This window comes from Quercus lobata, chromosome 2 (assembly GCF_001633185.2).
Source record: "Quercus lobata isolate SW786 chromosome 2, ValleyOak3.0 Primary Assembly, whole genome shotgun sequence".
In the NCBI taxonomy this organism is placed as follows: domain Eukaryota; kingdom Viridiplantae; phylum Streptophyta; class Magnoliopsida; order Fagales; family Fagaceae; genus Quercus; species Quercus lobata.
In genome coordinates, this window is record NC_044905.1 from 99,010,314 (window position 1) to 99,026,900 (window position 16,587).

Genomic DNA, 16,587 nt, shown 5'->3' on the forward strand with positions numbered 1-16,587 from the left:
AAGACGTGCGACTTGGTTTCCAATACCAAGTAGGCAAAGTAACGGACTTTGATTTCCAAAGTCAAGCCATATATATTACAACAGCGATGGACATCTCTTTTCAAAGAATATGCATTTTCCCTCACAATCTAATGAGACATGGCAATAAAGTCACCTCTCCAGTTTCATTTGAAGATAAAATGCCAATAATTTTCCGTGTGGACCATGGCATTCTGATGCATGAAAAGTCAGTGCTCGTGGTAATGTGGAAAATTTGTCACATTTTCGTTCTTTCCCTTCACACTTTTTCTGTGGAGCAAAGCTTTGGTCTAATATTCCAGTACACTAAATTGGTGGTTTGTATGTGTATACGTGGAATACAAGTCAGCCATTGTAGTGTCAACGATCTATGCGGTTTTTGGTGTCCAACATATAGGTTTAAGTTGTGAGTGATGAGCAAGGTGGTCTTAAACTAGAAACCAATGGGCACTATTTTCTTTATTCTTGTCCATCCTTATTTACTATTTTTATCCTCCAAAGTGTCCTTTGCACTAGATAGCATTAATACATCCCAATTTATCAGTGAAGCAAACACATTAGTTTCCAAAGATGGAAACTTCGAACTGGGTTTCTTCAGTCCTAGTAGTTCCAACAATCGCTACCTGGGAATATGGTACAAGAATATCCCAGCGAAAACTATTGTTTGGGTTGCAAATCGACTCAACCCGATCAATGACTCTGGCTTGTTGATGATAAACAGTAGTACAGGCAGTGTTGTGGTTATGAGTCAGAATAGGAGTGTTGTTTGGTCAACTAGTCCACAAAGACAAGCCAAGAATCCAGTGTTAAAGCTCTTAGACTCTGGAAATCTTGTACTAACAGTAACAGATGAGAAAGATGAAAATTCAAGAATCTCTTTGTGGGAAAGTTTCGACTATCCGACTGATACATTTTTACCAGGAATGAAGTTGGGATGGGACTTAAAGAAAGGTGTTAACCGGATTTTAACAGCATGGAAGAAACCAGATGATCCATCTCCTGGAGATTTTACTTTTGGGATGTTAGAAATGGGAATTCATTCATATCCTGCAGCTTATACTTGGAAGGGTAACAAAAAGTTCTATCGTACTGGTCCATGGAATGGCCTTAGGTTCAGTGGTTCACCAGATTTAAACCCCAATCCAGTTTATAATTACAACTTTGTCTCTAATGAGAATGAAGTGTACTACACGTACACCCTCAAAAATAAGTCTCTAATCTCAATTTCTGTTTTGAACCAAACCACCCAATCCTGGGATCGCTATACATGGATTGAAGAAGAGAAAATTTGGGAGGCTTATTCATCAAGACCTGGGGACTACTGTGACAGATATGGACTTTGTGGAGCCAATGGAAATTGTGTCTTTACTGCATCACCGGTCTGCCAATGTCTAAAAGCATTCAAGCCTAAATCACCAGAATTGTGGAGCTTAACGGAGTGGTCTCAAGGTTGTGTACGCAATAAACCATTGAGCTGCGATACAGATGGGTTTGTTAAATTTGTTGACTTGAAATTGCCAGACACTACATATTCTTGGGTGAACAAAAGTATGAGCCTTGATGAATGCAGGGTCAAATGCTTGAACAACTGCACCTGTATGGCTTATACAAACTCAGATATCAGAGGAGGAGGTAGTGGCTGTGCCATCTGGTTTGGTGAATTAATGGATATTAGACAATTTCCGGCAGGTGGGCAAGATTTATATATCAGAATGTCAGCTTCAGAGCTACAAGGTGTGGGGGTTTTTTTGGATTTAAATTACTGTTTCCAGTATGCTTTGCATTCTGTTTCTTATTTGTTTGTTTTGCTAGAATAATGATGTAATGATTAAATTTTATTATTTTGTAGTAACTTAAACTTTTGGGACAGTCAGTAATTTATCATGATATTAGAGTCAATGAAATTGAGTCTGAACCTTGTCTCCACTCTATTTTCTATTTAAAAGTTAAAAATCTCAAGTGTTGGACCCATATGTGAAGGGAAGTGTTTGAATAATGGTTAAATAATTAAGCTTAAGCTTTGTAATTCACCATTTTGTAATAGCTTAATTTTTTTAAATTTATTATGTTTAATGCTTCTCTTGCTTTTTCATATCTTTTAGCTGTATTCTAACTATATTTTTGTTGCTTTGTTAAATTAAATTATGAAGAGGAAAAACATGGTCCCAAGATCAAGATTGCAGTGACAGTTGCTGCTGCTGTTGCTGTAGTTTCTGGAACACTCTTAGTTGGCTTTTATATTTGCAAAATCGGGACAAAATTAAAAGGTAAAATAACTTTACTTTGACACTGAGTTATCGTTGCTTACACCTATAAGGCCTTGATACACTCATTGTGTTCTCCTTAATTACTTAGCCAAAGGAGAAAAACAAATATTGGGTTCCAACTTCCAAGTGGACATTCTTGAATAAATAGGCCAAGGTGCTCATATTAGTACATATCTGTTGGAATGGTTAAATTAGCAAGATGCTATTACAAAGCTACAATCAATTCCTCGAGTGGTGGTTGGCTCTGGTATCAAATGTTACAAATCCATAAGTAGAACTCAACCTTGAAAACCGGCTTGCAAGGGGAGGGTGTCCAAGAACTTATAAACACATGGTTAAGCTTATACTTAATCCATGTGGGACACTAGGATCATAACATACCACCACGCTTTGCAGCCGATGTCCATGACAGCTCACTCTAGCGACATTGACCCGATGGTAGCCCTTTCTCTTTTGGTAGCTCTACTAACCTATCAATTATTTTAATCTAGCCTCTAGGTCGCCCCTTCCGAGATCCGACCATGAAGCCGCAACTCATTTGATCTCACACTCAATGAGCTACAAAGAGAGTTGTAGTTGGATTCAAGGTTAGCTGGGCCACCAAAGAAGAAGAGAGAAATAGAGAAGATTTAAAGAATTAGAGAGATAGTGAGAAACTGAAATGAGTTCATTCTTATTGCCTAACTCAATACAATAGTAATGCCCCTTTTTATACATTCCTTAATCAATCCTACTCTAACTGATAACTGTCATAACCATCTACAGCTGGTAGCTAGCTGTACTAACCACCAGAAACAGATTTCTAGCTGGCATCAGCAATACAATACAATCTACTAGCTTACATCAGCAATACACTCTGCAATCCTAACAATTCCTTCCCCATTAAAGCACCTTGCCCATAAGGTGAGGGAATTGTTTCCGAAGCAAATATAGATTTTCCCAAGTAACATCATCCTAACTTTCTCCTTGCCATTGGACTAAAACTTGAGTGATGGTCCTACTTTTTAGCTGCTGAGTTTTGTCCTGCAGAATAGCTATAGGTTCTGGATTAAGAACGCCATCTAAATCCACAGGTGGCAAGGATGAAATTGGTACAACATGTTGGCCCAATTTAAGCTTGAGACAAGAGACATGGAAGATGGGATGAAGTCTTGAGTCTGGAGGCAAGTCTAATTCGTAAGACACCTGACCAATCTTCTATAGAATCTGGAATGGCCCAATTATCTAGAAGATAATTTTCCCAAATGCCTTTGTTTCATCAATCTTTATTTTTAAGGTTGTAACCTAAGATAGACCCAATCTCCCACTGCAAACTCCCTCTCAATTCTATGCTTATCAATAAACAATTTCATTCTCTCTTGAGCTGCCAACAAATTATGCTTCAACAGAGCAGTGAGTTGCTGTCGAGATTTCAAATGAACATCCACACTGTCAGTTGCAAAGGCTCGTAAGTAATGATCAAGACTCTTGTTAACTACTTCAGTTTGGCCATCAATTGGTGGATGATATGCTGACGACATAGCAAGCTGAACTCCTTGTGACTTCATCAGTTCTTGCCAAAAATGAGAGGTAAACACAGGATTCCTGTTACTCACTATTGAAGAAGGTAGGCCATGTAACTTGAACACATTTTGCAAGAAAAGAATAGCTACTTTGGAAGCAGTATAAGGATGAGCCAAGGGCATGAAGTGGACAAACTTATTACACCTATCCACCACAACAAAAATTACATCTTTCATCTGTGACCTAGGAAGCCCTATTACTGTTGTATTGAGTTAGACAATAAAAATGAACTCATTTCAATTTCTCTCTATCTCTCTAATTCTCTAAATCTTCTCTATTTCTCTCTTCTTCTTTGGAGGCCCAGCTGACCTCGAATCCAGCTACAACTCTCTTTGATCTTAACAGATGCATATTAGGCCTGGTCTTCATTGGTACAAGTTGAATTTTAAAGCTTTTCAAGTTTGATTAGCATAGTTTTTTTTTTTTTTTTTGGTGAATGGTACTTTGATTTCCTTTAAATCACTATATAAGCATAACTCTGCTCATATCGCTATGTATTAGATTTAGTTTCATTTTAATTTCAATGTTCAAGTTGGATAGTATCTTTCTGGGAGCAAGTATCTGCGTTTATAAGTCATTATCATTGCTGCTATGATAGAAATTTAGTAATTTGAGATTTTGGTGATTATTGCAGCTCAACTAAACCCAGTCATTCTCAATATATTACTTCATGTTTCCTTCATAACTCAGTTCTTTCCTTTTGTTTTTGTTTTCTAAATTTCTTTTCTATTTCAGTTAAAAAGGAGTCAAATGGAATCATAAGTCATCAAAACAATGAAGGTCAAAAGGAAGACCTTGAGCTCCCTTTCTTAGACCTATCCACAATAGTTGGTGCCACTGACAACTTTGCACCCAACAACAAGCTTGGTGAAGGTGGTTTTGGACCTGTTTACAAGGTAAACTTGTGATATGCTTGTACAAAAACAATGATAGATGATGAGACAATATTTTATTATGCTTCTGTTACAGATTTTAGCAATCTTTCTACATATGAGAATTTCAGGGTATATTAGAAGATGGACAAGAAATAGCTATCAAGAGGCTTTCAAGGAGTTCTGGACAAGGATTGAATGAGTTCAAGAATGAAGTAAGATTGATAGCCAAGCTTCAGCACCGGAATCTTGTAAAGCTTGTAGCCTGTTGCATTCAAGGAGAAGAGAAAATTTTGGTTTACGAATACATGCCCAATAAAAGTCTAGACTCCTTCATTTTTGGTTTGAGTCCACAAACCTAATACATTTGGTTGAGCTAGTGTAACTATGTTATCAATATTTCATAAAATATAGAAAATTTCCAATTTTGGCTGAAATTTAGGGTTATATAATTAACTTGATTTTGAAACTTACCAGATCAAACAAAACGTACACTGTTAAATTGGTCCATGAGCTTCAATATTATATGCGGAATTGCTCGGGGGCTTCAATATCTTCATCAAGATTCCAGATTGAGAATCATACATAGAGATCTCAAAGCAAGTAATGTTTTACTTGATATTGAGATGAATCCTAAAATTTCAGACTTTGGAGCAGCTAGAACTTTTGGAGGAGATCAGTTAGAAGGAAACACAAATAGAGTAATGGGAACTTGGTAAGTATATCTTGACATGCTTCTAACGTAAATATACTTTCTTTCCTAATTAGTCTTTCTCACATAACACTAGTGATATCCTGTAGTGGTTATATGGCACCGGAATATGCTTTTGATGGGCTATTCTCGACAAAATCTGATGTCTTTAGCTTTGGGATTTTGTTGCTTGAGATCATATGTGGGAAGAAAAGTAGAGGGCTTTTTCATCCAAACCACAGCCTTAACCTTATTGGATATGTAAGTTTCAAATACTTGATTTCTTATCTAGATAAGTTGGACAAATGAATGATAAATCATGTTTTTATATTCTAAGTCCATAGACACCCAATTTTCTTAACAAGTTGTCTGACTATTTCAGTAACAATGAAAAATTCAATGAAAAATTGGTGGCCCTAACAGAATTGTTTTAAATTTTTAGGCATGGAGACTGTGGAATGAGGGAAGGCCATTAGAATTGACTGATGAATGCTTCAGACAATCGTCCACATTGTCAGAGGTTCTACGTTGCATCCACATTAGCCTCTTATGCTTGCAACAGTGTCCTGAAGATAGGCCAAGCATGTCATCTGTGATTGTGATGTTGGGCAGTGAGGGTGCATTGCCTCAGCCCAAACAACCTGGTTTTTTCTTGGAAAAAGATTCAAATGAAGCACATTGTTTCTCAAGTAAGCAGGAATTATTTTCGACCAATGAAATGACAATTACATTATTGGAGGCTCGGTAAGAACTTTGCACTAACAAAACTCATAGAGAATTGTCGATACAGAATCATGTTCATGATTATAATCTGTAAACTTTTCCTACATTCAAGTAAGCTATGTCAATTCTATTGGTACCTAAGGACCTTTAATTTTTAGCACTTACGAAGAGAACACTGAAGAAAAAGAGAGAAGATTCACTGAGATAGGTGGCTGAGATCTGATTTGAGAAAGAGAGCTTAACCAGCTTGATCCAAATTCTAATTCTCTTGCTGTCTTACACAGAGAGAGACTGAGATGAGATAATGACAACAAAAACAACTGGGAAATTTTTAGGAAAGGAGGAAGATATAGTAGTTTGGTTTTATGGGCTTTTTTTCTAGGCCCAGTACCTAAACGGTTGTGATTTCTTGGGCTAGCATTTTGGGCTACATATTCTAAAGACCAATTTCGATTAGATAATTTTAAAGCGAAAAACACATTTTGGTCTCTACATTTTCAGTCGATTTCCGTTTTAGTTCCTAAGTTTTTTTTTTACCGCTTTTAGTCCCACTCCTGAAAAATGCTTCCATTTTAGTTCCTGCCGTTACATCAAAAACGGATATTGCAGACGTGGCAAATGGCAAAATTAAATAATAATAAACTAATGTCCACGTGGCTTAAATTAATAATAAAAAATATTTTTTAATGCCACATCAGCATCTAAATTAAAAAAAAATTAATTTATTAATTTTAACTAAAAAAAAAATTAAAAACAGAATTAAAAACTAAAAATCTTATGAATTGAGATCTAAGTATGCCTTGAACAAAAACAACAAGAACACAAACCCAGATCCAAGAACACAAACCCATAAATTATTTAAAAAAATTAAAAAATAAAAAATAATCAAAGCCAGAAATTCCAATCTCAAAGTCAACCCACAACCACCAAAATAAAACCCACAACAACCCAGGCCAAGAAAATCAACCCATAGCCACAAACCCACTAATCATCAGTTAAGAACACATTTTTCAATCACAAAATTCCTCTCTTCTTTTTTTTTTTCCATTCAACAATTTCAAGCTATAGAACTCAAATTCATCCAAAATTGCACGAATTTCAACGAATCGCTTTTAGCTCAGACTTCAATAGAGGAAACAAGAAACGAAAGAGAGCGAAAAGTAATAAAATTCGGATGAGGAAAGTGAAACCAACCTAGGTTCATTGCGTTGAGAGCCTTGGGGCGATCGAGTGTGATCACTGCGACGCCGTTTGCATTAACGCTTCCTTTTACGAATTCGTCCGCACCAGCCATGATCGCGAAGGTTCTTAGTCTCAGAGAGACAAAGGTTTTTGAGGTTTTCAAGAGAGGGAAGCTCAGTCGTTGAGTTTGAGAGTGAGAGCGAGTGGTTGAGTTCGCGAACAGTGACGATGATTTGGCGATGATTTGTGGCTGTGGGTTGATTTTCTTGGCCTGGGTTGCTGTAGGTTTTTTTTTGGTGGTTGTGGGTTGGCTTTGAGATCGGAATTTCTGGCTTTGGTTATTTATTTATTTATTTTAAATAATTTCTGGGTTTATGTTCTTGGATCTGAGTTTGTGTTTTTGTTGTTCTTGTTTAAGGCACACTTAGATTTCAATTCATAAGATTTTTAGTTTTTAATTCTGTTTTTAATTTTTTTTATTTAGTTAAAATTAATAAATTAATTTTTTTAATTTAGATGCTGATGTGGCATTAAAAAATAATTTTTATTATTAATTTAGGTCACGTGGACGTTAGTTTATTATTATTTAACTTTGCCGTTTGCCACGTCTGCAATATCCGTTTCTGATGTAACCGCAGGGACTAAAATGGAAGCGTTTTTCAAGAGAGGGACTAAAAGAGGTAAAAAAAAAACTTAGGGACTAAAACGGAAATCGGCTGAAAATGTAGGGACCAAAATGTGTTTTTTGCCTAATTTTAATCTTCTCAATCTAAGAAATCTAATTCTAAAAGGTAGATGAATTTTAATTGGTTCGATTGGTAAATTTTTCTGTTATCGTATAAAAGACCGGTGTTCAAATTTACTCTCTCCATCCCAAATTGTAAGTTCTCCATTCTATTTTGGGATGTCCAGTAATGAAGTCCTCTTTCCTATCTTACCTTTTACTTTATTTAAAAAGACAAAGTCATTCTTTCTATATAATTTAAATTAATGAGGACGATTTTGATAATTTGTACATTTTTAATTGATAGACATACATTAATGTTCTCTTAAAAAGTTGGATTTTCTAAACATGACCAACATTCAGGTACAGAGGGAGTATTAAATTTGTCAATGCTTAAACCATTATGAAATTACAGTATTATATTAAGAAATACATTATTCCTTACTTTCTCTTACTTTCTCTCTCTTAGTGTGTGTGCGTCTATATCTATATAATTTATTTATTTATCTGAGATAAAATTCTACTCTAACCTAATCTCTAAAAAAAAGTGCATATATGTTTGTAAAATTTCCTCATAGAGACTTGAACTTTCGCCATTACCCTCCCTCACTCCATAAGAATTTATACTTGTGAAGTTATCTATCACGTTAAGGGTGTACAGTGGTAAAAAATGGCAATTAGTTTCTCTCTAGTATATTGGTCCTCAAATAGCGGATCTTTTGGTTTGTGTTCCACGCACCAAAAGGTCATAGGTGAGGCCAATAAGTAGTTCATTATTCAAAAATTAGATGTTAAAAATGCTAATATAAAAATTTCAATTGGAATAATTCAATAATCAAATAAGTGTAATCCAATTTAATAATAGGTTAATTTTTTTTTTTTGAGGGAAAATAATAGGTTAAGTTGGTTCCACAAAATGGAGAAGAAAGAAGATTGGCTCAAAATCATGAGTAGCCTAGTCTAACATTTTGTAAGTAGAGCTTAGATGTAGGGTATGGAAGAATTATGTTTTAGGAATTACATCACATGTCAAATAATACATATTTTTCAGATTCCCATGTTTAAGGGAAATTGTATTTTTTATAAATTGACAATTTTAACCATTTTTCCTTATTATTTAAGCAATTAAGATAAAATATAAATTAAAACAAATCATCAATATATTTTCCCTTCTCTTTATCTTTTCCCACAAAATAAAATAAACAGGATAAACAACTTTGTTGATATATTCTTTAACAAAGTTCTATTTAGGTTTAACATGTGGAAAAAAAAAAAGTTTAAAGGGAACCTCCATTATTGCCAAGTATTCATTTTTGTTGTTGTGTGTGTGTTGCTCTACAAATTATTAATAGTTTATATTTTATTTTTCATTATTTATTTAGAGGAAGATTTTTTTTAAAGGACTTGGTAGTTCACATTCAAATCAAAGGATAGAATGGGAAAAATAAATAATTTATTTAAGATTCCTGGGAATAAACCAAACATTATTATCTCACATTCCTAGGAATGTTAAGAGATTCCCAATGAAACCAAACATAGGATTAACTACATTCTTGGGCATTTAGATTGCAAAGAATCACATTCCTAGGAATCTAGATGTCAGGGGTAATGTGGATTCTCCCGTACCAAACGCCACATAAAATAAATGTTGTATTCAATGAAAAGAACTTAAAGAAATCAAAGAATTAAATTTGAAATATATATAACATTTTAAAAATATGACGGCAACATTGGGAGAAACTTTTCTTTTTCTTTTAACAGGTGGGTTGGTTGATTAAATTATTCAAAATTTGTTAAACTTTGATTATTGAAAATATTAAAAGAATGTTCGACTTTTTAGAGACATAAAATCCAAGATTCCAAATAGGATGAGTGTTCAGAAAGAAATTTCAAATAGCAATTAAACACTTAGCGTCAACTTCCAATACGACGTGGCTTGGTAGTAAGAGTTCTCATGTCGTTTTATATAATGCTTGGTAGAAATTAAGTGGTTCAAATAATAGTGTTTAAATGAATCTTTTGTGCCCATGATGATAAATTCATCAAGACCCTAGTGGTATATTTGGTATTACTCATTGTCATCACGATAGTAGGCAAAGACTTGTAAGCACATCAAGTACGAGAAGAAGACTCTAATCTATATAAAAATTCTTGTGTGAAGTACACTAAGGTCAACCTTTTTATTTATGGAAACACTACGGTCAACTACTAGTCTCACCTAAGAGAGAGTTTTATGGGAATTAGCTGTCGGTTCATTCACGAAACATGATTCTGATAACTATTTTTAGTTGGGATAAATCCAACCTGTTGGTTTTATTCAAGTTTACTCGGTCTTACATATAAACCTACCGGCTACTGACATGTAAACTTCGTTTTTTCCATGCCAACTCGATTAAAAAAGAAAAAAAAAAATCTTTCTACCCTGAAATGTAATGTTAAAACTTAAAACTTGAAAGAGGACGTGTCACCCTTTCGATCATTAAAGTTACAATTTTCTTTTCTTTTCTTTATGAGACTCTTTTCATTGGTTTGGGGAAAAAATGTCAATTACTAATCAAATACATGTATTAATCCAGAACTACCATTCGAATATAAGAATGCATGGCTCATATATGTTGTGTCGGGCAAAGAGAACCGAGGGAATAAGCCTTGTAAACTCACTTGCATGGTTAGTTGATACTCCAGTTAGAAAATCAATGAAAGCCTTTCCAGCTCTCTTTGTATACTCTTTCTTACTCCCCTTCTTGGTTGAATAGGAATATGAGTCTTAAGGAATGTGAAGAATTGCGTTTGAAAAATTGCTCATGCAAAGCATATGCAAATTTAGATATTAGGAATGGAGGCAGTGGCTGCTTGCTTTGGTTTGCTGACTTGGTTGATTTAGTAGTACTTCAAATGGGTGGGCAAGACCTCTATATTCGTGTGGCTGCTTTAGTACTGGGTATCCTCCTTACTACTAATATATTTTGTTGTGATTGAAATAAATTAGTTTTCATCTATATCACCAAAAACCTTATAGCTCAACTGACACCTTCTAGTGTTTCCAACATAGACATCTAGGGTTAAAATATCTATTCCCCTATTACAACTATTGAATTATTAAAAAAAAAAACCTTTCACCTTTGTCCCCTACAAACAACATTTATTATGTAATAATCATAATAAAATCACATATTATATTGTCATTTACTATGTTAAAAAAAAATGTCTTATAATTGTGCCAAGTGAATGTCCTTTATGTGATTCTCAATAATAAAGCAAAAAAAATCCTTTACATTTCCAATCTTAACATTTTCTTCTTTCCTCATGTGCCAGACTATATTAATATTTTCTTCTCTCTTCATGTGGCACATACTATAGTGGGTATTAAAATTATTTACATTATCTACTCTAAGTAAAACTCTACTGATGTTATCAAAAGTTTCATAAAATGTCAAACAAGTTTTACCGTGCATCTTAGAAGCTTAACATTAACTGGAGAAAAATTCATATGACACATCATAAAAAATATATAAAAGAAAACAGAGGAAAATTATTATGGCATATTATATAGTAAAAAAATATGATTATTGACTCTACTTTTGATCTTTCAGATCATGTTGAGAAGAACAAGCACTTTGGCCATAAAAATCAAGTAATAATCATAGTATGCAGTGCAATACTACTCATGGTAATGCTAGCGGCTGGTCTCATATGTATGCAGGATGAAACTAAGAAAGGAAGGTACTTTATAAGACATGGATTCTGGTAATTTCTTATGTATAATAATAGATTTTTAGCTAAGTAATTTGAATCTGAAGTTTTTAAATTGAGAAGAAACATTAGATAAGGTGGTCAACAATTTTCTTTTAACAATAGAATTATAGAAGTTAATTGTGCTCAATGACTCCCTCACAATTTCAGGAATGAATATAAGATGCCAAAATGATTATAACAATGAAGATAGGAAGGAAGATATGGAGTTACCGATATTTGATTTGACAATCATATCTAATGCCACTGATAACTTTGCAAGCAACAAGAAGTTAGGAGAAGGTCGCTTTGGATTTGTATACAAGGTAAATAACAATTAAGTAGTTGAACTATTTTCTTTCCAAACTTAACTAAAGGGGGGGGGGGGCAAGAAATAGCTGTAAAGAGACTTTCAAAGAATTCTGAACAAGGATTGAACGACTTCAAAAACGAAGTTATAATAATTTCCAAACTCCAACACCACAATCTTGTGAAGCTGCTCGATTGTTGCATTCAAAAAAATGAAAAATTGTTGATCTACGAATACATGCACAACAAAAGCTTGGGACTCATTTATTTTTGGTTAGAACTTTGATCTTCATTGAATCAAGCACATTCATGTTTAGCCATTTCACCTTTTATTGAATAATTATGTTGCTAAGATTTTAGCTGAGTATGTACTAACAACAATATGAAAATTGACAGACCAAACAAAGAGTAAACTACTTGATTGGTGTATGTGCCACAACATTATTGGTGGCATTGTTAGAGGGCTTCTTTACCTTCATGAAGACTCTAGATTGAGAATTATTCATAGAGATCTCAAAGTTAGCAATATCCTACTAAATAATAATATGAACCCAAAAATTTCTGACTTTGGCCTAGTTATAGCATTTGGGGGAGATCAAACAGAGGCTAATGCCAATAGGATTGTTGGAACATAGTGAGTATTATTAAACTTCTTTTATAGTTTATGGTAGGACAATTTTTTGACTTCTTTTATTTTTACAGTGGTTATATGCCTCCGGAGTATGCCAAGTATGGACATTTCTTAGTGAAAACTTATGTTTTTAGCTTTGGAGTCTTAGTACTAGAGATCGTGAGCAGGAAGAAGAACAAGGAATTTTGTAACTTTGGCCAATGCCTTAATCTTCTAGGATATGTAAGTATTAACATTGACATTCCACTATTTCAGTGGTATTAGGATTTCTCCATTGGGTTGCAATGATGGAGATGGGTTCCCAAAAGGTGTATCTAGTGTTATTAAAACTTTTAAATGATACACACTTGTACAAAAAATGCTATCTGTGAAATGAACTCTCCATTTCAAGTGAGTATTAACATGTGAAATCATTCAGTCATACATTGCTGATGTAATTCTAGTGTATATCTGATTTTTGTTTTAGGCATGGAGACTATGGATTGAAGATAGGCCAACGGAACTTATAGATGAATTCTTAATCTTAGGTGACTCGTGCATTTTATTTGAAGTGTTACGATACATTCATGTGGGTTTGTTATGTGTGCAACAAAGACCAGAAGATAGGCCAAACATTTCATCCGTGGTTCTAATGTTAAGCAGTGGGAATTCATTGCCTAATCCAGGACAGCCAGGTTTTTATACAGAAAAGGCTCCACTTGCAGAACATTATTCATCAAGAAAGCTTGAAGCATCTTCAACAAATGAAATCACCTTTACATTGTTAGAAGCAAGGTAGGATATAGTCACTTGAGACTTGACGGCAAAAAGGAGTGACCAAAGAAGAAAGATGCAAGGTGCTGTTGTCCATGACAAAATGTATGGTCTAATAAAAAAGAGTTAATAGCTTTCATTCAGAGGGATGAAGCTTTTACAAAGAAACTTGTTTATTTGTTTGCTTGCTGGTGAGGGAAGTCTGATCAGTCTAAGAAGGAATACTGGACTTTTGAAGGCATTAAGCTTCTATTGATTTCACATAAATCTCTGTTCCTGTCAACTTTGTATGATTGTATGTTTGCTAGTTAGTCTTCAATCATCTTTTGTAGAATTTGTTGATCTTTTAAAACTTTGAGATTGTAATTCTTTAGTAGTCTAGTATGCTTCTTGTCTATCATAGACTATTGCAGACCTTGGAATTCCATATTTTGGTTATTAATATCATACACATACACACACACACAAATGAAAATTGAACATAGAAATGAGGTGAAAAGAATAGCATGACTTTGAAATAAAGCGAGCATCAAGGAAACATGCAATCTTCAAAGCCTCCAAAAAAAAAAGGCAAAAATAAATTCAATAAATTGTGTTAGATGCATCATAGCAAGACTGTTGATCATGTGGATGGTTATTGAGATTGATAGCAAGGGAATCAAAGATTTTTTATTACTAAACTCAAAAAAAAAGTGCAAGTGACAAGCGAAGAATTCACCTTTCCTGGAAGAGCAAAAAAAATCCTATTCATATATACTACAAATATAGGAAGAGCAAAAAAAAAAAAAAAAAAAAAAAAAAAAAAAAAAGAATTGAATCAACACCCAAATAGATTCAGTCTTGAATGAAAATTGGAATGAGATTTAAAATTTATTTTATACCATAATTCACTAATTGGAATGAGTTGAGTCTGTTTGCAGGATGTTGCATTTGTAGTAGTTCTCCATTTTCCTGAATGGTTGAAAATTTTTAACTGCCTAATATTGCTTTCAATTGCAATGCCACCCGCAGAATTGTAATCTTCATACATGTTTGTGTTGCCATGAAATGATGCATGCTTATCATGAAAGGTGGTCTGTTATAAGTATAGAAAATTTATGGCTAAAATGCACTTTACACCCTCTAAGTTTTGGTCCCTCGACTTTCAAAACTTGCAATTAACACCAATGACTATTATAATGATATCAATGAGCCCCTTCTGTTATGGTCGGTCATCACATTTTTATCATGAAACCTGCCCAAAAACAACGTCACTTTTGTTCCTCTGTTTTTCTATTTATTGTTCAAAACAACATTGTTTTTGGGTGTGTTCACATCAAAGATTCTAATGAATGCTGATAGAAGGGATACATTGACATTGTAGTAATACTCGATGGTGTAAATGACTAGTTTTCATATTCAACAGACTGATTTAGAGGTGACCCTAAAGGTAAATAGTATTGTAGCAAAAGAAAAAATCATCTCCTGATCTCTGGTCTATACCTAGAGGGGCAGATCATTTCCTGAGTGATAAAATATGTATTAATATGGATTATGGAGTGGAGAGTCTAAATCTTGGTAGTATATGATAAATTGTCTACTTTCCTCAGTTTTGTCTCCTTTAAGCAACAGCATTCAGAAGTGAGACAAACAAATGGTTATAATATATATAATAAAGTAAAAATTCTTATCATCTTGGTTAATCAGAAATGAGAACCCACAGAGACCAGCTGAAAAAGGCAGGAAAGTAACACTGTACTTGTATCTAGCACCTAAGGAATAAAACATTCTTGTCAACCTCATAAATATTACAACATGATTTAAAAAAATGAATAACAACTGATCATTACCCAAATCATACAACCGACTCTTACACGTGCAAGCGCACACACAAAGCTCAACTATAGCAATAATTCCTTCTCGGAGTGGATGGGCATTACAGTTATATAGGATCCGCACACTTTGAGAATGATGATGCATATATGGAAAGCACAAAAAGCTCAATTATGGCAAATTAGTAATAATTATCTCATGTAAAGGATATTTGTCTCTCACAATGTGTGAACCTCGCAGTGGGACCGTAACAATGTGAGAGATGCATGAAATACCTTCTTCAACTATAGGCATCATCATCACCAATATCATCGTCACAACATTACATATAAAGCAGAAATTTGTTGCAATGCCAAGTCCACTCTCTAATGCTTTACAAAACAGCATTCAATTTTCTCAAAATCTAACGGATTTCGGAAATTTTGAACCGGGTCAAATACAATTATAATCCACAAAGTCCACCAAAAAAAAAAAATTGCAACATTTTCAATATAATAATAATTGCAATATTAATACTACAAAAAATACTCGGTGTAGTTTAAAAAATAAAATCACGAAGCTAAAAATTGCGGACGGAACAATCCGGATAGCATAAAAGACCGTTTGGTTTCCTAGAAAATTCAGGAAAATCAAAGAAAAACTCATCTGAGTAGCACAAATCAACGAAATCTATGAATAAAATGGGAGAAAAATCAGTGATATAGACGGCTGAGATCTAATCTTAGAAGGAGAGCTTACCAGCTTGAATTACTTCCTCTTCTTCTAAATTCTCTTGTAGTGTGACTGAGAGTGACAACGAAAACGAGTGGGAAATTTTTTTGAAAGGAGAAAAATATATGGGATTGGGTTTATGGGCTTTTTTCTGACCCAAGTGCTTAATGAGCCGATTATGTTATCAGTTGGGTATACTTTCGTATGCAACCCAAAATGTTGGGATTTCTTGGGCCAGCATTATAGGCTATATAGTATAGAAAGTAGAATCTAATGTTTTTTTTTTTTGGTAAACAAGTAGGATCTAATTGTTTAAACAGATAATTTTAATCTTCTCAATTTTTTTTTTTTTGGATGGGTTAATCTTCTCAATTCAAACCATACCGTTACACATCAATTAGTTGTTTTATTTAGCAAAAGAATTTTTTTTTAATAATTGTTCAGGATTGAAATTTTAATTAAATAATTCTAGTACCACACACTTTGCCACAATTGTCTTATGTGACAAACTATGATCAGTTGTCTATCACTATCATATAGACTCACCATTTATCTTTATTCTCTACTACTCATAATTTACCACGTAGAATAGTTATGGC

At 33.9% G+C, this 16,587-nt stretch overlaps 1 protein-coding gene and 1 pseudogene across 2 annotated transcripts; both read left to right on the plus strand.

Moving 5' to 3' along the window:
- The first annotated feature begins 430 nt into the window (after positions 1-430).
- Positions 431-6,669, plus strand: LOC115977475 (G-type lectin S-receptor-like serine/threonine-protein kinase At4g27290). 2 transcript variants are annotated; one of them, XM_031099338.1, is made up of 7 exons: positions 431-1,752; positions 2,169-2,285; positions 4,584-4,744; positions 4,852-5,062; positions 5,198-5,435; positions 5,522-5,672; positions 5,854-6,669. In XM_031099338.1, the coding sequence occupies exons 1-7, from the start codon at positions 462-464 to the stop codon at positions 6,157-6,159; spliced, it is 2,475 nt and encodes an 824-aa protein (XP_030955198.1). In that variant the 5' UTR covers positions 431-461; the 3' UTR covers positions 6,160-6,669. The 2 variants fall into 2 exon arrangements, with proteins under 2 accessions (XP_030955198.1, XP_030955199.1); XM_031099339.1 differs by lacking the exon at positions 2,169-2,285.
- A 4,131-nt stretch (positions 6,670-10,800) lies between these two features.
- On the plus strand, positions 10,801-13,490 carry LOC115974014 (annotated as a pseudogene).
- The last annotated feature ends 3,097 nt before the right edge of the window (positions 13,491-16,587 follow it).

Excerpts from the sequence above, each read along its gene's own strand:
- LOC115977475 (XM_031099338.1), top strand. The coding sequence starts at position 462 with ATGGGCACTATTTTCTTTATTCTTGTCCATCCTTATTTACTATTTTTA. Across the intron at positions 5,063-5,197 it reads TCTAGACTCCTTCATTTTTG|ATCAAACAAAACGTACACTG; the intron begins GTTTGAGTCCAC and ends GAAACTTACCAG. Across the intron at positions 5,673-5,853 it reads GCCTTAACCTTATTGGATAT|GCATGGAGACTGTGGAATGA; the intron begins GTAAGTTTCAAA and ends TTAAATTTTTAG.